Source organism: Letharia lupina (genome assembly GCF_014066315.1).
Source record: "Letharia lupina isolate WasteWater1 chromosome Unknown contig_4, whole genome shotgun sequence".
Lineage (NCBI taxonomy): Eukaryota > Fungi > Ascomycota > Lecanoromycetes > Lecanorales > Parmeliaceae > Letharia > Letharia lupina.
In genome coordinates this window covers 569,128-590,296 of record NW_023502973.1, presented here as the reverse complement: position 1 = coordinate 590,296, position 21,169 = coordinate 569,128, and the positions used below count along the sequence as shown (strand labels likewise).

General features: G+C 44.5%; 8 protein-coding genes across 8 annotated transcripts; 4 read left to right on the top strand and 4 right to left on the bottom strand.

Annotated features, from left to right (window-relative positions):
• Positions 1-5,127: 5,127 nt before the first annotated feature.
• HO133_007756 (uncharacterized protein) lies at positions 5,128-5,988 on the top strand (the record flags this gene model as incomplete). Its single annotated transcript, XM_037298626.1, has 1 exon — positions 5,128-5,988. The coding sequence occupies one exon, from the start codon at positions 5,128-5,130 to the stop codon at positions 5,986-5,988; it is 861 nt and encodes a 286-aa protein (XP_037155962.1).
• Positions 5,989-6,458: 470 nt separating this feature from the next.
• Positions 6,459-7,199, bottom strand: HO133_007755 (uncharacterized protein; the record flags this gene model as incomplete). Its single annotated transcript, XM_037298625.1, has 1 exon — positions 6,459-7,199. One exon carries the CDS (start codon positions 7,197-7,199, stop codon positions 6,459-6,461), a length of 741 nt encoding a protein of 246 aa, XP_037155961.1.
• Positions 7,200-7,972: 773 nt separating this feature from the next.
• On the top strand, positions 7,973-9,402 carry HO133_007754 (uncharacterized protein; the record flags this gene model as incomplete). Its single annotated transcript, XM_037298624.1, has 2 exons — positions 7,973-8,332; positions 8,737-9,402. The coding sequence occupies 2 exons, from the start codon at positions 7,973-7,975 to the stop codon at positions 9,400-9,402; spliced, it is 1,026 nt and encodes a 341-aa protein (XP_037155960.1).
• Positions 9,403-9,724: 322 nt separating this feature from the next.
• Positions 9,725-10,594, bottom strand: HO133_007753 (uncharacterized protein; the record flags this gene model as incomplete). Its single annotated transcript, XM_037298623.1, has 1 exon — positions 9,725-10,594. The coding sequence occupies one exon, from the start codon at positions 10,592-10,594 to the stop codon at positions 9,725-9,727; it is 870 nt and encodes a 289-aa protein (XP_037155959.1).
• Positions 10,595-11,933: 1,339 nt separating this feature from the next.
• HO133_007752 (uncharacterized protein) lies at positions 11,934-14,067 on the top strand (the record flags this gene model as incomplete). The annotated part of the gene is made up of 4 exons (XM_037298622.1): positions 11,934-12,204; positions 12,279-12,358; positions 12,408-12,503; positions 12,562-14,067. The coding sequence occupies 4 exons, from the start codon at positions 11,934-11,936 to the stop codon at positions 14,065-14,067; spliced, it is 1,953 nt and encodes a 650-aa protein (XP_037155958.1).
• Positions 14,068-14,814: 747 nt separating this feature from the next.
• Positions 14,815-16,223, bottom strand: HO133_007751 (uncharacterized protein; the record flags this gene model as incomplete). The annotated part of the gene is made up of 2 exons (XM_037298621.1): positions 14,815-14,941; positions 14,995-16,223. 2 exons carry the CDS (start codon positions 16,221-16,223, stop codon positions 14,815-14,817), a joined length of 1,356 nt encoding a protein of 451 aa, XP_037155957.1.
• A 1,082-nt stretch (positions 16,224-17,305) lies between these two features.
• On the top strand, positions 17,306-19,303 carry HO133_007750 (uncharacterized protein; the record flags this gene model as incomplete). The annotated part of the gene is made up of 5 exons (XM_037298620.1): positions 17,306-17,745; positions 17,794-17,946; positions 18,332-18,346; positions 18,468-18,658; positions 19,068-19,303. The coding sequence occupies 5 exons, from the start codon at positions 17,306-17,308 to the stop codon at positions 19,301-19,303; spliced, it is 1,035 nt and encodes a 344-aa protein (XP_037155956.1).
• A 403-nt stretch (positions 19,304-19,706) lies between these two features.
• Positions 19,707-20,554, bottom strand: HO133_007749 (uncharacterized protein; the record flags this gene model as incomplete). Its single annotated transcript, XM_037298619.1, has 3 exons — positions 19,707-20,167; positions 20,234-20,437; positions 20,542-20,554. 3 exons carry the CDS (start codon positions 20,552-20,554, stop codon positions 19,707-19,709), a joined length of 678 nt encoding a protein of 225 aa, XP_037155955.1.
• Between the last annotated feature and the right edge of the window lie 615 nt (positions 20,555-21,169).

The window sequence follows — 21,169 nt, the reverse complement described above, 5'->3', positions numbered from 1 at the left end:
TAAAAGATAAAAAGCCCTTTCTTAATATTGCTAAAAGATTTTAAAGTATAAATATTAAGTACTTTAAATAAATCTTCTTTAAGATTTTTAAGATTAAAAATTTCGTTAAATTAGTCTATATATATACTATCTTAATTAAAAAGAATAAGAATATTAATAGCTATAATTATATAATATATTACTTTTATATATACTCGATAGTCGCTAATCGCTTTATATATATTAGTATAAAGAAAGACTTAAATAAGACTCTATATACGTATGCTATTTATCTACTATAGCTACTTATTATCTATAGATTTAACTTTATCCTCACTTATTACCTCGTCTTTATTATTATATATATTTAAAATAATTAAAATAATTTTAAGATCTAGAAAGCGAATAATTAGAGCTATAAAGATTTTTTTATATTTAAAAAATTTTATATAGATAATAATAAGCTAAATCTCGATACGCCTAATCTTAGTAAGATTATTATCAAAAAAACTAGAATTTATAAGAATTTTAATAGAGATAGCTATTTTCGCGAGCGTTATATCTATTTATATATCTATATAATCTATTAATAAAATTATTTAATAGATAAATATTTTAAAGTCTAAATTTAACTATAAGTAATTTTAATTATTTATTATTAGATAATTATATTACTAAAATAAAATAACTTTTAGAGTATTTATAAATATTTTAATCGCTATAATATATATCTAAAAGATTTTTATACGCGCTATATAACCTATTAGACCCGAATTTATTCTATTAAAAATCGTTAATAGTTAATAATTAATTTAAATAATTAAACGATTACTCGAATCTAATATTTATTAAAATTATTTTGACTATTTTTCGGAAAGGCGCTAAGATAGATTTTCGAGGCTCTATCTTAGTTTATTATAGCTAAAATTATCTATTAATACGTTAAGCACTTTAAATATTATCGATAAATCTTTAAAAATAGCTTTAATAGTATCGCCTAATTGAGGTTAACTCTTAGAATAAGCCCCACTATATCTATTCGCTACTCGATTTAATATTAAAATATAATAAAGATTAAAGATAAATTTATAACCTCTTATTTTTATATAATTACTTAGTTAATAATAATATCTAGGCGAAGTAGAATATATTAAAATATATTATATATAATAATATAGTAATAGTATTACTATAGAAAGACTTAAGAGCCTAATTCGTTAAAAGAGATCTTAAAGACGTCTTTAGATATATACTTATTGCTATATCGAATTAATAACTACTTAGTTTTAATTATAATAAACGCTATTAAAAAGAATAATATCTATTATTTAGATTATATATATTATTATTTCTATTTAATCTCTTTATAAAGGCCTTTATTTAGATCTTAATCGCGATTCTTCTATAAAAAATAATACTTTATTATTTAGATAATTTCTTTATAATTCTTTTATTAGATAATAATATAATTATATATATTTAATAATTCGACTAGCTATATAGCGAATTAAATTTTTAAATTAATTATATAAAGAATATTATAGATTTTATAATTAAGTTTCTAGAAATTAAATTCGATAGTATTTATATATAGATGAGATTTTCTTTAAATAAGCTAGTTAAAGCGAGAATTATAATTAAAAATCTTTTAAAAAAAATAACTATTTTATATTAGAAGCTCGAGTTAGCGGTTAGCTTTCTCTCTTTCGCTATTAAAGTTATAATTCTAGAAAGAGTATTCTTAAGACGACTTTTTAATATTCTTTAAAGATTTATAATAATTATATAAATTATAGATAATATAAGAGTAGATTTATTATAATAAGATATCTTTTTAAAGTATTAAAATAGCGTCGTCTTAATACGTTACGTCGATAGTCGAGTTATATAATATATATAAATTAATATATCTAGAAAATTCGATATAAGAGACTATATTCTTAATTATTTTAATTATATTTAATTAATTTAATTTAAAGATATTTTTAATATTAAAATAATTATATATTATTATTTTAAAGATATATAATTTAAAGAAATAAAGATTATTTATTACGCGATAAAGCTATAATTATATTAATTACGAGAATCTTACTTAATTCTCTACTACGATAATAATATATATATTAATAAATTATATAAATTCTCTATATATAAATTAGCTATAGTTTTATTACGCGATATAGCTATATTAATAACTACTTATAATATTATAATAATATTTATTTAGATATCTATAAAGGCTAATTAGCTAGTCGATAATCTATTATATTTTTAATATCGAAAAATTGCTAATATATATTTATAGTTAAGAGGTCTTATATCTTCGCTAAAATAAGATAAGATCTATTAGAATATTAATATAATTAGATTATACTATCTCGAGAGATTATATAACTTCTCTAATAAGAACTTATTATTAAAATTAGAAAGATATATATAATTTTAATAAGATTTTATATAATCTATTACGCACTTATAGAGATTTAATCTCTCTTTTTAATAATTATAAATACTTTTATAAATTAAATTATTAATTTAAATACTTATCGCATTAAGTCGAAGTTTATAAAGATATATCTTATCGATTTTAGATTAGCTTATATAAATATAGAGTTTAATAATCTCTTAGTATTTTATTATTTTTAATTATAACGTATTATTATAGATAATTAATATTTTTATAACGAAACTAATATAAAAGAAAGACGTTTAATTATTAAGAATCTATTATTTTAAATTCTTTTTTATTTCGATAAATTAATCTATATTAAGATAACGCTATATATCTTCTTTTATCTTATCTTCGCGATATTTCTACGCGTAAGTAAATTTATTTATAATAAGCGAGATCTTTAATAGAAGGACTTCGGCGAATAGTTTCTTATATATCACTCGATAAGATTATTTAATAATTATCTAAAACTTATACTTTTAGCGTTTAAAATAAACCTATTTTATTATAAAATTATACTTATAATAATTATATTAAATAATAATATATACGTAGTTAAAGTCTTATATTATCTTTTTAAATAGAAGACTTTATTTAATATATCGCTATTTTAATTAAAGAACTTTTTTTTTACTAGAGAGATTATTATTAATAATCTTCGCGAGATATTAATATTACTTAATATTAAGAGTTATTATTTAGATTATTTTTTTTGTAGAGAGGCTATAATATTAGTATATAACGTCGGTCTTAGTAATAATAAGATCTAATTACTAGATCGTTAAAAGTTAGATTTCTATTATTTATATATAATTACTTATCTAGCTTATATACTTAGAGTATTACTATAATATTAATATCTTTTAGCTTATTCGCGCTAGTACTATTAATCTCTATTACTTATTATAATAAATATTATTAAAAATTCTTCTCGAGATCTTTACTCTTTTTAAATAACGTCTTAAATTATTTAAGAGTTTTTTTAGCGCTAAAAAGTTTTTTTTAAACTATTTATATATTTAAAAAAGTCTTAGCTACCCCAATATTAAATATATCTAATTATCTATCTATATATCTATTTATATATATATTATTTTATATATAGTCTTACTATTTATAAGCACTAATTATAATAGTAAAACTATAAATTAGTAAGTTTATTATAAGACTATAGCGTTAATAGCTATTTAATTAGTTATTCTATTAATATCCTTATTAGTACCTCTATTAATACCTCGATAAGAGGTTAAGGATAGATATTTAGTACGAGCTATATAGCCACCTATTTTATATCTATTAACGGCTCTTTATTCGATTTCGTCTCTTTTAGAGCTATATCATTTTTCTCTCACCCACCTATACCTGTATATAGCCTTATTTCACTCCAGGGTATATCGCTTAGACATAAGAGTTTTCTAGCGCTGGGGGGCCTTTTTTGGATTATTTGCATATCCAAAAAGGTCTTAGCTGCCCCAGTGTTGGATATGCCCAATCATCTATCTATATATCTACTTGTGCATGCGTTGTTTTGTGTATGGCCTCACTGTTTGCGAGCACTAAAAGAGAGGCAGCCCGGGCCGTGACCTGGTGTTTTGAGTGATTCAATGCCCCTCAGGCCCCAACGGTATGCCAGACGCCAACACTGGGGGTAAAATGCGCACAATGACGTGCCCAAATCCGATACGGTAAGGGGTAGGGTATAATCAGGCGAGATGCAGTAAGACGGATGAAAAGACTTGGCGCTGATCCCATACTCTAGAGCTGCTCGAATCCTGAAACGCACGAAAGCGTATCGTCAATTAGCTCACCGACGGAAAACGAGATTCCCTGAGACGCACCAGAAAACATATGCAATGCAGGTATCGGGCGCAAGCTTACTGTTTTGTTTAACAAACGTTGGTAGCCTTACAGCCTTGTGAAATGATCCTCCAAGGATGAGTCGGCGTGCGGAGGTAGCTATGCGAAGCTCTCCCTTATTTGTGGCAATTCTCATTCCAGCCTTGTTCCACTGTAACTTGGACTTCGAGTAAAGCTAGAAATCTTGGTCGGACTTGTCGGTCTAGTCTGTTGTCTGTTACACATAGCTGGGCTTGCTGGTCTTTGCACATGCTTGAACCGCTGAAGTATGCGAAGGGATTGTCGATCGTTCGTGTACTGAGGGGTGGTTGGAGGCAGTGTCTCTGTTACCGCTATCTTCGCACCTGCTCGCACTTATGCGAAGGCTTCTCATCGTCGAGCATGAAGGATGGTATGAGTGCTACTAGCCCTGTTGCCAAGAGTGAGGTTGCTGCATTGTTTTCCGGAATTATTCCTCGTACCCTCAGCATGAATTCTGTTCCTTCTTTCAAGATCTTTGTTTTGCTGAAAGGAGCTAGCCCGCATGGCAACAGTCCCTAGAGTTCGCCCATCTCGAAACAAAGGACTGCTCAATACGGCCACTTTCCATTGAACCATTTCAAAGCATGAGAGTTGCTTGTCCCTTCAACTAAGGCATTGCTTTGCAGACCTTTGTTAACCCCAGAGTACGTATATATTGTCGATGCTTCCAAACCGCACAAGTCATCTCCTTCCCTCAATCACAAATAGTTACAAAGAGACCCAGTTATTTTCCATTCACCCACAAAAGGCACTGCCAGACAGCTCTACACATCTCATACACACCACCAAGAGTTCAATCGCAAAAGTGAGCCGCAATGTCCAGCCCACAGACTGCGGTTCCCCTGCCCAGGAATCCAACAACAATCGCAGACCTGCCTCCCGAGCTCATCACGTCGATCTACAAGCACCTCGACAAACCCTCCTCGATCACCGCACTCAACAGCACCTGCCGCAAACACTACCTGATCTGGCAACTCAACGCAGCCTCCATTTCCAGCGCAGTCATCTATGACAGAATCTCCGGTATCTCCACCGCCATGGAGCTGCTAGATATCCAAGACAGGATCCGCGGCGTCGACCTTAGCATAAGAAGTCCAGCCACCGGTCGCGTTCTGGAAATCCAACAAGAGGCCCGAGACGCGGTCTTGAGAGACCAAAAGAGAGGCTATCGAGGTGCCGCCTACAGCAACGGCGATTACCGTGCGATCCTGGTCCGGAACAAGGCGCTCATCTCCAACGCGAAGAAAGCCGACCATGCCGGCACATTGTCCACGCGGGGCGCATCTTCAAACCGCATCGTGTCGCCCGATGATGCTCGGATGCCGCCACGCGAGGAGTTCATCTCCGCTTTCTATCGCGTCTGGATGTTCGCAACTTTATACTTAGGAGAAGCCATGAGGGCCCGATTGGGTTCGATGGAGGTGACTCAGCTCGAAGACATGATGGCCGTGGTACAATTCTTGGTCTACGACTGCCCCGTTGATGACAAGGTTTACCTGGGTGTCTCCAGACGCTGGAAGCCGCGCCCTATTGAGTTCGGTTATGGAACGGAACCAGACAAGTGTAATTTTGATTGGGGTTGGATGGGGGCTTTCTTCAGTATTAGTGGCGCGTATGGGGGTTTGGCCGGTGCGCACATGATTGTAGCCATCGGCCACAGTGTAACTGGGCATTAGTGGGTCGCATGTTATGCCCCTATTCCATGCCCTTGTCAGTACCCCTGTCAATGAGTAGGAGACATATGTCTACTACCAGCTATGTAGATACCTATTCTGTATCTGCAAGTGGCTTTTCATTCGATTCAATCTCCTTCAGAGCCATTACATACTCCTTATCCCACTCACCCCCACTCACACAGTCATTTCACTTCAGATCTATACCATAAGCATGGGAATTTTCTTACACTGAGGTTCAAGAATATGCCTATTCAGCCCTCTATTTTAGACTATCCAGACTTGCTATTCCCAGCGTAAGACGGCCTAACCACTGGATTTACAGCTTATGTGTGCTCTGTTTGTCCATGTGATGCGTGTTTGGCATGAATGGGACAACTATTCTTTTACCAATACCCAGTCTTGTAACGTAAGTCTGCCTTCTCTAGAACTGCCAGTTGAGCGGCCCCGCAATTGCTAGCCACCATCGCTGATCAGTGCGCCATATTTTCACCGGCAGCCTGTTCAAGCCGTTCAGCCAGGGACCTTCTCGGGTGAAATTTGATGCAACCGTAATCCCTGTCGACATATTCGAGTAAAGGCCACCTATAGTGGACAGTGCTAGGTCCAAGACTTGGCCCCAAGACAGCCCCCAGCTTCCTCAGATCCCATTTGAATTTCAGCACTATGATCAGTAGAGTATCAAGTCCGACCAGAGTTTTGACCGCGTCCAAAAACGGCAGTCGAAGGAGCGGAGAGATGAATGAAATGCCGTCTTTGATGGTGATTCTGCAGGTTTCACGTCTAACGGAAAGACCGTTCCAAACGCGGAGAACTTCGCAGACCTGTCCGCTAATGCCGTGGATCTCGTGATCGTGCCGTCCTACTCGGAATCTTTCCCAGTGGAAGTGTTCAAGGTCGATATAGATTTCGATATGTGTCATGAGCTCTGCTAGCTCAAGGTCCATAGATTGGGTTTTAGTGTCCGAACCCGGAAACGAGAATCTGAACGTGTTGTTGGGGCAGAGAGTCTCTAGCATCTCGTATTGCACGGTCTTGGAGGTGTTGATGATGCCGAGGTCGGGCGCGAGAGTGGAAAAGGCTTTTGCAAGTGCGACGGTGTTTGCGGAGGTGATGGTGTAGGTCTTGTCTTTTGGGGTGAGGAATGTGTAGATGAGATCCCGTATCTCGCGAGGGAATGCGAAGAAGGTCATAGTTGCACCGTCGGTTGCCATAGGTAATTGTAGTAGTTCAAGCTGGAGGCAATGAGGGATGTCAAAAGAAAGTGAGGTACCTTGCTCATATGTAGAAAGATTCTTGCGGACGCTAAAGGTTAGCGGGCCGCTAGTGAGGGCTGGTGGAGAAGAAGTGTGAGCGGCGTCTTTGTCTGTCTATGTTTGTGAGTGTGCGTCGGGAATGTTCAAGCTTACGAGATTTCAAAACCTCCTGGTTTGGTACCCTGCAGTGATCATACTTCTTTCACCTCACAACATGGACTTGTGTTGCCCTCTGGCTTCAAGATAGAGGAAGTCAAGAGGATATTGGTGGGACCAGCCGCAAAATCATGTTCATGGCTACAGACGCACACATCTGCTTGATTGTATCCAAGAGTCTTACTGCTTCCGCCTCGATGAAGGCTAAAAGTATCGATTCATACGTGCTATCCATCTTCAAACATACCCACTGCTGCAACACCCGACGACCAATGTTCAAAGTCGTACGCTCAGGAGATCAACCACGGACGAGTGGATAAAAATGATGCTATAGGTTCAAGAACATCAAAATGCCGCGTTCCTTCATCATCTAGGGGAGTAACAAGAACATGACATCGATTCAAGAACCGAGAAGATGCCGATGGAATGTAAGAGACTTGATTCTGTGCCGCTTCAACCTCAACTTTCATGCCTACCTCTCCAATGTTCCAGCTGGTTCTAACATCTACCCCCAACCTGACATATCAAGCCCGCTTCCACCATGCGCTTGCCAATTGCCAAGCCCTCCCTCACCAATGGCTTCACCACAAGATCTCAGCACTCCCCAGTGCCCCGCAGAACAACACGCCTGGCTCCTCATCTATCAGAAACGCCTAGGTTGGGGAACCCCTCTCGCGAAAGCTTTCAACAGACAGTTCCCAGAACGCGAGCACAAAAACATCTTCATTCACGCAAGCCGCGTACGTGATGCTAAAGGCGACGTTCAGGCGCAGCTGCAGGATCTAGCGGAACAGTTCCCATGGTATGAAAAGCCGCCAGAGGAGGGAGAACCGGGCTATGCGCTCATGAAGAATTTGGAGAAGGAGCAGGAGGCAAGAGACAGGAAGGAGCAGAAGCAGAAGCGGCGGGAACGAGAGCAACAGCAACCGGGGAAAGTAGAGCCCTTCAGCAACTCTTAAACCAAGCGAAGCGAGCTAAGAGTTCAAAGGGTAGAGGCCCAGGGAGATGGCCGAACGAGCGACGGTAATAAGGATGAGGCGGAGCAAAGTCATGGGAGTTGATTCACCGAAGCGACTGTCTGCGTTTGGACAGAGGGCTGGCGAAGTTGTCTATCGATTGAATCACGACCGCAAAGAACATTTGTATTGTGTATCATTCCTATTCCCTGTCTCGTCGTTTTCAGTCAAGGTGATAACAAGTGCTAATACATCCAAAGGTTTGAACCCCTGGGCAGCCATTTTTGCTGTTGTAGCTAGCCGATCCTTTGTTGCTCATGTTGTATATGCTTCGGTAGGGCTGTAGTATTCTTCTTATCTCCACGAAGCGCACGGAATTGTAGACCAAATCAGGAAACATACGTGTTCTTTTCAATGATGAAGAAAAGTCCGTCCTGATCTACCATGTCAGCTTCTGTCGCGATCACCACGACTTGTTGAAAAGACTCAGTGAGCATTTCGCTTGTGAGAATTTTCCCCCTGGTGCCCCCCCCCCCCTCGCCGTTGTAGGCGCCGGCAGTTTCGTTCGTAGAGAATCGAACAACTTCTTATCACCACTAATCAGCGTAGCGGCGCCGGTCATGGCTACAGCTGGTATCAAGCTCTCGAGTCAAACGAACTTCCACCCACACAAGTCTTCAGTACCTGTCCTCAGTAACCCAAAAAGGCCTGATGAGGCGCGTGGGTGGCTAGCGGCCTATTGCCTGCGCATGGCTAAGGACGATGAGCGGATTAAAGGCTTCAACAAGCACCTTTCCCGTCGGGAAGACAACGACGTCAAGAACCGAGTAACCCGTATCCGAAACGCCCACCCCGCTTTGCAAGAGAAGCTGGATTGTCGGGCTATGCCATCAATCTGGTGGGAAGGTCCGCCAAAGCGGGACGGCAAAAGAAGCGCAGTCGACTCCAGAGTGGCAAAGCCGGATTCCGGGCATGTCGGGTATATAACGGAGAAAGCGGAGATCAAGCGCAACAACACTGGAAAGAACGGAGTGTATCTTGATGTCTAAGAAACACTCAGATTATCATTGCTGCCATGCTGAGAGGATGAGCTGATGACCAATTGATAGATTTCATCCTCAGCACCTCGTTTGTTGTCTTGGCACAGCCTACTAACAGCAATAACAGAGACAACAATGCTGTTACCAACACCATTACCAAGCTGCCAGCCATGACAAACGACAATCTGGAGAGCCAATGACTGCTTCGAATCTCAATCCTTGTAGATCAGCAGCAGCTGGTTCCGGCGCCAAGCACGCGGCCCTTCTGGTGCCCAACGTTGTTCAAATCGTGTCTGCTTCGGCTTCGAGCTTCAGCCAGCCAGCAGCCTTTTCAGCTTCCACTAATTTCCTCGGCGAGAAGACCATCTGTAGGTATTTTCAAGGTGGACTCGGAGTCCGGAAGCATTCGATTGGCAATTGGATTGACGTATTCCAAGAAGGTCCGAAATGCCTTGTTCCTGACTTGCTTGAAAGAAATACCCTGGCTCATGATCCATTGAAGATATAGATATTCCAGGGTAGTTTTATTGAGAGTAGTGCCCGTCTGTTCCTCTCTTTCTTCTCTCAGCTCCCTCATTTCCTTCGGTTCCTCTTTTCTTCTTTCTTCGGCCCTGGTATTGAATTCTGCTCCACGAATTATAGCTGCATCTATCGCTGTTCCCTCTCGTTTTCTCTTTTCAGCTAACGCGCTAGCCGTAGGATCAATGGAGTGTGCTTTCTTCAAATGCCGGGCGATAGCCCCTGTGCCGCCAGTGGATTTGTAGACCCTTGAGCAACGATTACAAACGAAGTTGCCTTCTCGTGTGGTAATGTACTCATGGATATGAGAGGTCTTAGCCCTTGGTCTCTTTAGGGATTTTCCTGACGTTTGGGAGAAGCCGATCCCCGCATTCGGTGTTTGCAGCAAGGAGACACCCGAAGAGGAGTCTTCTGACGATTTTCTCTCTTCATCCATCACACCAGCGCTAACAGATCTCTTTGTAACACTGGTAGGTATTGTAACGAGCGACGAATGAATGTCTGAAGTTGTTATGGTTTGGACCTGGGGAGCAGGTCGGTTCTGAGAGGGTTTTGGTGGGACCGCTGGCCTTCGAGTTGCTGCATTTCGTGTGTGCTTTGCGGACCTTGCGACGACGCTGAATGGAGTCGCAAAGGTATTAGAGACCTCTGACAGCTCGATATCGTTGTCGCTTGGTTCCATTGTAATGTAGTTGTTGCATAGGCAATGGGTGTGCGGACTGGTGGTCCATAGAACCAGAAGTTTGTTCTTCGTCAGCCCTACAAGATATTGCACACTAAATTAGACGGGTCCAGACCATTTACATGAAAACTTTACCCAACTCGATAGGCTATGATATTGATTCAGGTTATCAGTCTGTATATTATCGATAAGTCAACTCGCCATGAATTGCCCAACCATAATGAAATGTACTCCACCCACCTTGGATGCTCTGATGTGCGGCCCGACCCCATAGCCGGGAGCACGATAGGGAGAGGACATTGACAGTCCAGGCAAGTACGACAGGTCGCTGCAATCAAATGGTTGGCATCTTCCGTTTGCCCTGATAGTCAATAAACCCGATCGATGACACAACCCGACCGATGACGGAAGCATTCTGTGCTATTGTTATCATCGAGTTCCCTGTGCTTCGTGCGTTCATTACACCATCAATCGCTCCTGAAGAATTGGGACGCACGAGTCTACGAGACAACATGAGCCAGACCAAAGTAGATGCAGAAGTATGGCCGATTGGCGAGATTGGCGTCTCTTTACAGGCTGATTTGCCGTGTTCCGACGGCGAGGTGCATACAGCTTATCTACTCTGGGCAAGTCACAGTCTTCACACCAATGAGCGGGTGAAGCACACAGCATATCGCCACAAACCACACAGCTAGAGTCTGATTCAGGAAACACGGAACCTCGGGCAGACGGCGTTAGGACGACCTACATACCCACGGGCTGATCTTAGTGTCATGATGTTGACGCTATTTCGGGTGTGTGATTTGAGATTTGGATTATCTTGCCATTTGCAATAGTGTACCTTTCCCCTGCAACGTCCCAAATCCCGAAGTTCAGCTCAGACACCACCAGGGGTACACCACACCGCACCATCCATGGGGATAGGACCCGATGCGCGCTTAAGGGAACTCAACAGCTCGTCGCATCCGCAAGCTGAGATCGCGCTATCTTGAAACAAATCTGCAGCGCTCTTTGAGTCAGACTCTAGATTACCACTGTTCTCAACCGGACATGGCCGAAAGGGACTGTCCCACTCTAGCTTAAAAGATTAGAGGGTCCCCCCCCCTCTGCGTGAGACACCCACACCCACTCTGAGTAAGCTCCAAGTGGCATGCATCGCTGATTAGTGCAATCGGCATTGATGTCCACCATCATCGCTTTTATCAATTCTTTGCCTTGCGTCCCAAACATGGGTCTTCTTATTCTTCGTTCTTCTCACGTCCCCTGCCCAAGCCGGATGTCAGCTGTATAACTTCTTAGCGTCGACCATACCGCATAGCCCTTTTATAACGTGCCGGATATGGAGCGTTTTCGAAGTCATACCCATTTCATCCCATTGAAAGATGATGCCTCTCGCCTTGAATTGCTGCCAATCGAGTCAGAAGTCGGCTCATTCAAATCATCTTCAGTCAAGAATGGCCTAGACAGTGCTGAAGGGCAATCGCAAAACAGGACGCTAGTGGTCAAAGGCTGGCCTCAAACCTCCAAGGCCCTGAGGAAGACGGGCTGGAAAAAAGTAGGATCGCTGGCAATTGATACACTCATTGCCCTGATCCCGCTTTTGTTTATAGGCAAGTCTCAAACAGCGCACAGCACTCGTACCATGAGTCCAACAATAGCCGTCTTCGCTGACTTACAAAAACAGCCGTGAGCCTAGTGGCGATACACATGTCGGGCTCGCCGATATCAACTGATGGAGACAGAGTCAAGGCTGCTACAACTTTAGTGTGTTGGAGCCTGTCAACAACATATATCTTGGCCTGACCTCTAATAGGGCCCTACGTTATTTCCAATTCTCTTCGCTGCCATTGTTGGAAGATCGTTGAGGTCGCTCGCATTGTTTCAAGCTGAGCGAGGAGCAAAGTTGGGTGTAAGTTACTTCAATGAGTTTTCAACGTACATCCTTCGCTAATATGCCGCCGCCCCAGACACTGGAGCAGTTGATGGGTAGTCTGACTATCTTTGGTACTGAATTGCAATTCTTGCTTCGCACCTTCGATTTACTTGGAATCGGTCTCATCGCGCTGTGGGCCTTATCACCGCTGGGAGGCCAGGCTTCCCTCCGACTACTTGGACTGGGGAAACAGCCAACCTCGTCCACTCAAAATGTTTCATATCTCAGCCCCGAATCGGTGTCTATCCTCGCTCAAGGCGCGGATGTCATCTCGTCACTCGGTTTTTCCACCAATGCTCTCTACTTATCAGCTCTTTTCACCCCACCAGCTACCCAAGCTTCGGCTGTGGATACCTGGTCGAACGTGAAAATCCCAACAATCGAGAAACTGGAATCCACAAGTAAGAGCGACGCCGACGGGTGGTATCGCGTCTTCCCCGAGAACGCATCATATTCCTCGTTGGTTGGTCTGCCTATCGACGGCATCAGGAAGAGCGGATCGTACCATTTCTATGTGGAGTGTCTCTACATGGCGTTGGATTGCCCAACCGTTTCAGACTCCACGCTAGTAAATGGGACATCACGTGGAGGCTTCTCTCTCAATTTTGTCACTGATGATCCGGGAAACCTGCTGCTCTACCCCAATCAGACATCTTATCCCTCGGTCAAACCATGGGGTGTGAATTTCAGCGCTGTTTCTAACATTGAGTCTGATGACTCATTCATCACCAATTGCACTTTGACGCGTTCGAGCGTTGAATCAAACATAACATGCGATGATGGCTCTTGCAGCGTCACACAGATTCGCCGATCAATATTTGATCAGCGTCCGCCCGGCTACACGCCGCTGGTTTACGGAATTGGGGCTGCTGGTTTGGAGACATACTGGCCCATGTCGGGCGGCAGTGGTGAGCACCCTGGTAGTTCAACACCTACAGAATATTTCATCTCGGACCCCACAATGAATTCGCTGTCCACGTCGATAGCAAGCGGCGGCGTTAGTCTCAAAGGATTGTCTGCCGACCTGTTCAGCGAACGGTTTTCCCTCGTCTTCAATACTTATTGGCAATGTAGCCTTGTACCATGGTATCAGACAGGAAATTTCCCGAGCAACGCTTCTGCTCTCAATCATGATTCCTTTGACATCAATTATATGGGAATCTTCAACACAACTACGACTACGGTGACGACCTTTACAGACATATATGTTTGCAACAAGATATGGGCGGCCATCTTGCTCATCGCTTCGACTGTACTCCTGCTATGCGGGATAGGCGGTGCAGTTGCCAAACACATGGCCCGTGGTCCTAAAATCCTAGGGTATGTGAGCACGATGACGAGAGACAATCCGTACATTGACCTCCCGCCCGGAGGCTGTACTTTGGACGGCTTGGAGAGGGCGAGGCTCCTGAAGGATGTGGAAGTCAAGGTGCAGGATGTTTCCGCGGAAGGTGGAGTGGGTCATATCGCCTTGGGAAGTGCCGAGACGTTTGATTCGGGGAAGTTGATCTCGGGTAGACTTTATGCGGGTGCTGCTTGAGCCACTTGAGGTTCCTGAGAAGCATATATACCCTCGTAACATATTGACATTTGCCGCTTCAATTCACTTCATTTCACCCAAAGTGTCCTACTATCTACCCTTACATCAGCCATGATCAGCCAGGCAACTACACCAATTGCATGCCCGCTCTTGCCTTTCCCCCTGATACAATCAAGGTACTGCTGCTTCGCAATGCGATCATATGCGAGCCGAGAATCTCTACCGTGCCACCTCTCGAGAGACAATTACTTGCACTCGCGACACTCCATACCTATAACGGCCACCAATCATCACTGCTCATCAGCTCGACATTCATGGGGAAGGGGCTTTCAGATCAGACTTTTCAGATGGCACCGGTGCGATTGGATGGGAGATTTTTCTATGTGGTCTCGGAAGATATTGCATCGGTTCTTGAACGGCAGGTAGATGAAACCTTCTATTGATGGATCGTTCGCGATGTAGTTCATGAAAAATAAGTTGTTAAATGTCTCTAGTAGAGATACTGCTACGCCGGGACTTTTGGGAACTACCGCTGCGACGCCGCCACGCTTTCATCTCCTTAAACGGCTGTAGAATGGCCTAAGTGCGGACGAACGCTTGTATTTCGCAATGCCACTATGTAATATCGTACTATTGTTCACCTATTGCGCAATGAACTATGCTGGAAAGTTCGCATACTCATTTCCTAACATCTCACATCTCGCTGGTCTGAACTTCTTCACCAACATGCCTAACGTCTAAGCTCCTTTACAAGAATTCGCTGTCCTCTTCAGCAGAAGAATAAGGATCAGGTGCTCCAAGTAAGCGCTGCTGGACACTCGGGCCGTCTGCCGCTTGGAACTCGTCGAATTCAATCTTCCGGACATCATCTCGACTAGATGGAAGTTAGCAGTTTGATTCAACCAGCAGTATAGAAAAATACTTTACCTTCTCGTGAGGATACCAGACACATGAAGTCTATCATAATCCCAGAAAACATAGCCCCAATCTCCTAGACCCTTCAGAGTGCTCTCTTGGAGCTTGAACGGTGGCGCACGAGGATGAGCCCATTGCCAAGCGTCAGGAGTATCCAGCTCCACATCCGGGTTGATTTCGTACACGAAAGGTGGATCTGTCTTCGCCAACAAAGGTATATCTCCCCGGGCAGGATTAGGCCCTAGAAATTCGAGAGCCCTCGTGATAAACTGTGTTTCCAAGTGTCGGATGACATCGCGATGAATATCGCGAAGAAACAAATCGTTCTGCTCCTTACCAGTCGATTCAAAGATTCGGCGGATGTAAGCTAGTCCGAGTGACATCAGATGTTCCAGGTGATCATTCTGGTAAGCTTTCCCGTTATTAGTGTAAAGGTACACTCCGGATGCCCACTCAGCGGCCTCGACATCACCATCTTGGCCAAAGTGGAAAGTCTCAGGTGGAAGAGTATCAACCGCTATGTCCTCAAGTCGACTGCAAATACCTCGCAGTCGACGATACAGATAGTCTCGAATGCAGTTGATCTCAGTAACCTGAAAGTCTGGGAACCTCTGAAGAAACAGGCTCGCCTGCTCTGCTGGAGTCAGAGAAGGACGGGAAGGACATTCTCGAAGATCATGGTCAAGTTCTGAGGAACACCGTGCGAAAAGGTATCTATAAGTTTCGAAGCGACAAAACGCTCTCTGAAGCCTCCCAGTCTCGGAGCTTGAAAGTTGGGAGTATGAGACAGGGTTTTCTGGCCAGTATTCCGGCAAGACTTCGAGGTCTAGAGATCGACCCAGCCCCTCCATTATGGGCAGAGTGTTTCGGGCATAGTCCTCAATGAAGAACCTGACATTGCTAGCAAGCTTGCACAGTGCCACTGAAATAGATATGGGAATGGACGTTGCTTCTGGCAGCTCATTTGGATAGGTTTTGCACAATTCAATGACCTTGTCTCTTGATAAAGGCTGCTCGAGCTGCGATATCTTCGCGAAGAATAAGGCGTCTGAGGCCACGGCCGGATGAAACTGTCGAAGTGCCACAGATGATAGAACCGTGTCCTTGTTGTGTAGATAGACTTGGTAAAGACGAGGTGATGCTTGAATGAGAGCGTGAAGATCGTCAGGAGTACCGGCGTTGAACAAGATTTGTAGTTGAAGTTCTGGCGCGAGCCATTCTAGCGCACAATTTTTCGCCATGGCAGGAGACTGATCCTTTCAAGTATAGGTGTCAAGCGCGTGATGGGGGAACGAGAATATAGCCGTTGTTGTCGAGGATGTTGTAACCAGGTCTCCCGATTAAGATGGAGAGATTACAAGTCTGCGCTGGGGTAAGAGTAAGAGGTTTGGGCCCCAGGACGAGGTATTGAGGTATTGTTAAATCAGAGAGCAAGAAATCCTGGCAGTGACGAGTCGCAAGAGGCTTTAAGAACAAAGACCGCTGAACGATCAGAGCTGGGGCACTCCAGATCTCTTTGTGTCTTCCACTTTGTGCATAACACCACTTTTCCGCAGCTAGTCCTATTTGCCTCCAAGACATACAAAGACAAACGATGAGGAGTGTCAAAACGCGAAGTAGGAGCTACAGAGGAAAGAGCGACTATATGATCTGGCACGCTAAGGCACCTCACGTGACCCCTGATCTAGACCGGAAAAAAATAGAGAGTGTCGACAGAGCTAGCCACGCAGCAGTTGTTAAGCGGCTGCTAAACAGTGGAGTTTCATCCTACGGTTCGTCGTCCTCAGCATACAACCAATGATGCTTCTGTAGAAAAGTGCCTCGGAATACCGCGGGGTGATATTGAAATAATGGCCTTTAAGGTGTACCATTTTTCAAGAATGTTGATAGCCATACAGTACGGGTTACTGGTCAGTAGAAGCGCACATTCGTACAAACGGCGACTGCGGATAGTGGGATTGTCTTTGTTTGGGGGCACGGTGGGGAGATGGTACAACAGCAGGCTTGGACCAGAGACATCATTGCTCAGCATTGTTCAGCATTGAAAGAGTACACTCCATTGTGCACATAGTGCCAGTGAACAACAACACTCGTGTTTCATTGTGACCAAATCCAATCCATTGCGCAGATAGTGTTGGTGAGCAACAACACTCGCATTTCATCGTGACTTGACTTCCTAAGAAAACCCTTTGTCTTTTCGCGAGTCTCTTTCCCCTATATAACGTCTTCTTCGATCCCTGGCACTACGATTTCAGTATACTCAACTTTCCAGAACGCAGGCACAGTCAGAACCTATTGACTCTTCCTTTTTCTTGCCCTCAAGATGGACGCTGATGGCTACTCAGTACAAGGCCGTAGGCGAGGACGTACAAACCGAGAACCGGCGCGCGATCGAGACCAAGAATCTTTCCTCAGAGAGGTTCCAAAGTATGCAGGTACATCTGAGAACTTCGACAGAGCTCATGCTCAACGCTACGGCCGAGAGGAGGGATTGGGACCCGACGGTCAGCACAACCATGGATCATATCAATTCCCTCGCGGTAGCGACAGACAGAAACTGCATAGCCAATACAGTGCCAGCACAAAGGGAAGAGACGTTGCACGCGGCGCATACCAGAAAGACCTTGCTACCGCTAAACGGGAGTACAAAAACATGGACGAAGAACAGCGAAACTACTACGACCAGCATACGGGTGGTTTGCCTCCGCATCAGCATGAACGATTAGATCCTAGGGCGCAGGAATATAGGGACAAAAGCTACAAGTAAGCCGCTACTATGTTAATCTTGAAGAAGTACTGACCTAGACACAGCAATGCAACGGGCCGAGAAAACTTTCAGCGAGCGCATCCTCACGGCTACCATAGCGTGCGGGAACAACAAGACCATCACGACTATGCACAGAATGCTTATGGCGAGTACGAGTATGCTAGGGACCAGCAAACGCATCATGAGAGGTATCGATCGTAAGTTTCGAGCCCCCCCCCAAACTCTGACCTGTGGAAACTGACCGAAATATAGGTACTCAAACGTCGATGAGAGAAGAGACCAGTGGGGAAGGCCGGTGTCTCATCGTTAACACTGCTAATCCCCCGGGAGGAGCGTTGAAGATTCGGCCAACTTCTGGGATCCTAGGATGGTAGAGGTGAGTCCTCAAGCATCACGAACTAGGATTCATCTTCAGATATGCGCCCATCTTGTCATGTTGTCGTTAGCACTTCCATTTTGAGTACATGGGACTTTTTAAATCGAGCGGATCGTGCGAAGCAAGTTCATAGGAATGTAGAAAGAAGGAATAATAATAATGAAGACCGAAAATTGTTAGCACTGCTGAGGAATGACTGCTTGAAGCGAAAAGGTGACAAGGTAAGCAATCTCGCACAGCTAGGTGCGAGATTGCTCGTCTGTAGATTGTTCATCAAGACGGCACAGACCAATCAAAAACTCAGAACTGACTTTAAGCAGCAGCTGTTTCTTTCGTTTGTAGGAAAGAACTGATTGAATTAACGCAGAAACACCGCGCTCCAATCATGGAGAAGCGTCTTTTCGGTTCCAGCGGCAAGGGAGACCAAGACTCGCTGAGCATTAATATCGTGGTCACAGAAAGGGGTCCCGGGATGAGCATTTCGTGTCCTTTCTGCTTCTGCTTGGTTTGTCTCTTCCAGACTCTGCTCTATGGTCAGTACTTTTTTACACCAACGTGAAACCACAGAACCTCTCTCGGCGCGCCTATCCTCTCATCCCATGCATCACAACAAGATGCTCATCCATATTCACTTTACCGACGAAGATAGACCTTTCCTGGTCTACTATGTCAACTTCTGCCGAAACAACGACAATTTCCTTACGAAAATCAAGGACCACTCTGGACCTACCAACCCTCCAGCCCTCAACCTGCTCATGCACAGGCGTCAAATCACACGTAGCCAGCCAAGATACCAGCGTCCATCACACCCGCGTTGCTGACACCTCCGACACCTTCTACGAAGCATGCTTTGATTCCGCCTGTAACTCAGTGGCCGCCCTGCCTGTAACCCCCCATAGGAAGGTTACCAAGTCGCGGGCATCAGACGTCTTTGAGTTCCAGCTCCAGCTCCGATTCCGGTTGCGATTCCAACTGCGCACCAAGGCGTCGCCACGTCGTCTAACACTAGAGAGACATCCTCCAAGGGCACAGGTCCAGGGAGGGGTAAGGCGGTAGTCCGGGCAGGAGCGAATGAAGCTTCGGGAAGAGCGGTGCTGGGGCAGCAAGTTGGAATATTGGAGATGTTGCGAGCGGAGGCGGACATGAAGGGTAATGGGAAGGAGATGAGCCGGGAATAGAGGAAGGGAAGAAGGCCGGTGATGCCAGCGGAGGATTGTTAAAACGACCCGTCATGAAGTACAGAACAATGTGTGATAGGACTGGCGTTTGAATCTTCCTTTGGAAGAGATGAGATTGTGAATGCGGAACAGATCACAGGGGGCTAGCCCACAGCGATGATGATAGATACGAAACCCTTCTACCAAACTCCATCGACGGACCTGACTGGATGCCTACCAGTCTGATTGACCAATTTTATCTCCTGCGAAAGCTCCTCTTGTTGTCCAACGACGGGGGTATCAGACCAATGCAGCGAAAGAAAGAACACGGGGCTCCGGGCACTTCGTACGGCGTTTCAATTTCTTCATCACCCGACCAACCCTTAGCAGCCGGATATCAAGCCAGCTCACCCCCTTCCCACCGTCAGAATTTCCCACCCCCCGCTTCCCTTTCGGCCCCTTCTGCCAACCCCCCTGCTTCGCCTTCTAGACCTTCAGGCCTCCCCTCTTTCAAACCTACGTCGCTATCCCTCCACACTTCCGCCATGTGGTCCCCCATCGGCCCACTTGTAGCGCTCATGCCTGTCTCGTTGTCGGGCTTGAGCTTGGGCCTGGCATCGCTGGAGTCATTCTTGCCTTCGTGTGATTCAGTCGTGATATCACCACCACCACCACCTTCTCCGGTCTTGATATCGCGGGCTGGGTTCAGATCGATCTCTTTCGCTTCTTCGATCTGAGAGGGTGCGGCGATGTGATGCTGGGAAGCCGGGAGGCCGGAAGACAGAGGGGCGGTAGTTGTTGCGGGTGGAGGATCAGGCATCAAGGAGACCGCTGTTGCGGGTGTAAGTTCTGCTGCGGGATGCGGTGGTGGATGGAGGCGCTCTTCTGGATAGGATAAGGTCAGCTGCGGCTGTCTGTCTGCCAACGGGGCCCTTTGGACTCAAGTCGTACCGTTTTCGAGAGCATCCTCGGCTTCCGTGACGCTCCTGTTGCTCGTCGCTGGAGCTTCTACGGGCGAAGCGGCGACCGCTGTTGCGGTCTGGATATGGGCATTGGAGCTAGGTGGAGGCTCCGGCTGCGTCGGCTGCTTCTTCTTTTTGCGGCGGCCGAAGAGGCTGCGGAGGCCTCGTTTGACTTGGGCTAAGGCATCTAGTGCTGTGAGTGAGGAGTAATGCTTAGCATGTGATTTGTAGAATGGATGCTGGGATTATTGGCTGGGTTGTTGGCCGGGGTGTTGGCGGCATGGGTGCTCTGCTTACGGACGCCGGGCATCTTGATGACATCCACCTCTCACGTCCTGAATGTCGGAGGACTGAACTAAGTCCTGATGAATTCATTTTCGAAAGAGAAAAGTGGACTTGGCTACAAATATGTGTAAGGTAGAATTGTTTGATTGTATTGCTAAGATTGGGAGGAGGTGGGCTGTGTGAAATCGCGAATGCAGAAGCATCTATTTTTATCGTCTGAGCTTCTGAAACCTTGCAGCCTCGTCCAGTCAATGAAGCGTTTGACGTTCTCACACCGCTACTATGAATCTGTTCCCCGCAAGTATGTGAAACGCTTATGCATCCTTATGCCCGAGGGCCCCTAGCCGTTCAGTGCATAGCCCAAGCCCAAGCCCAAGCCAAAGCCCAAGCGTGCAATTTCATTTAAGCCATCGCCTCTCCATCATGCATCTTGCCGACAATGTCCGACTGTATCCACGTGCAGATTATTGCCGAAAATGAGAGGCCAGGGTACTGTCGTATTCCGTATCACGGTCATGGCAGGAGTATAGTGTTGAGATTGGGCATGCAAACAGAGTCGTATCCTGAGAGGCCGAATCGAACAGGAGACTCGTTACCAACATGACAACATCGCCCATGCTTAGAATTAGGTGTTTGTCTT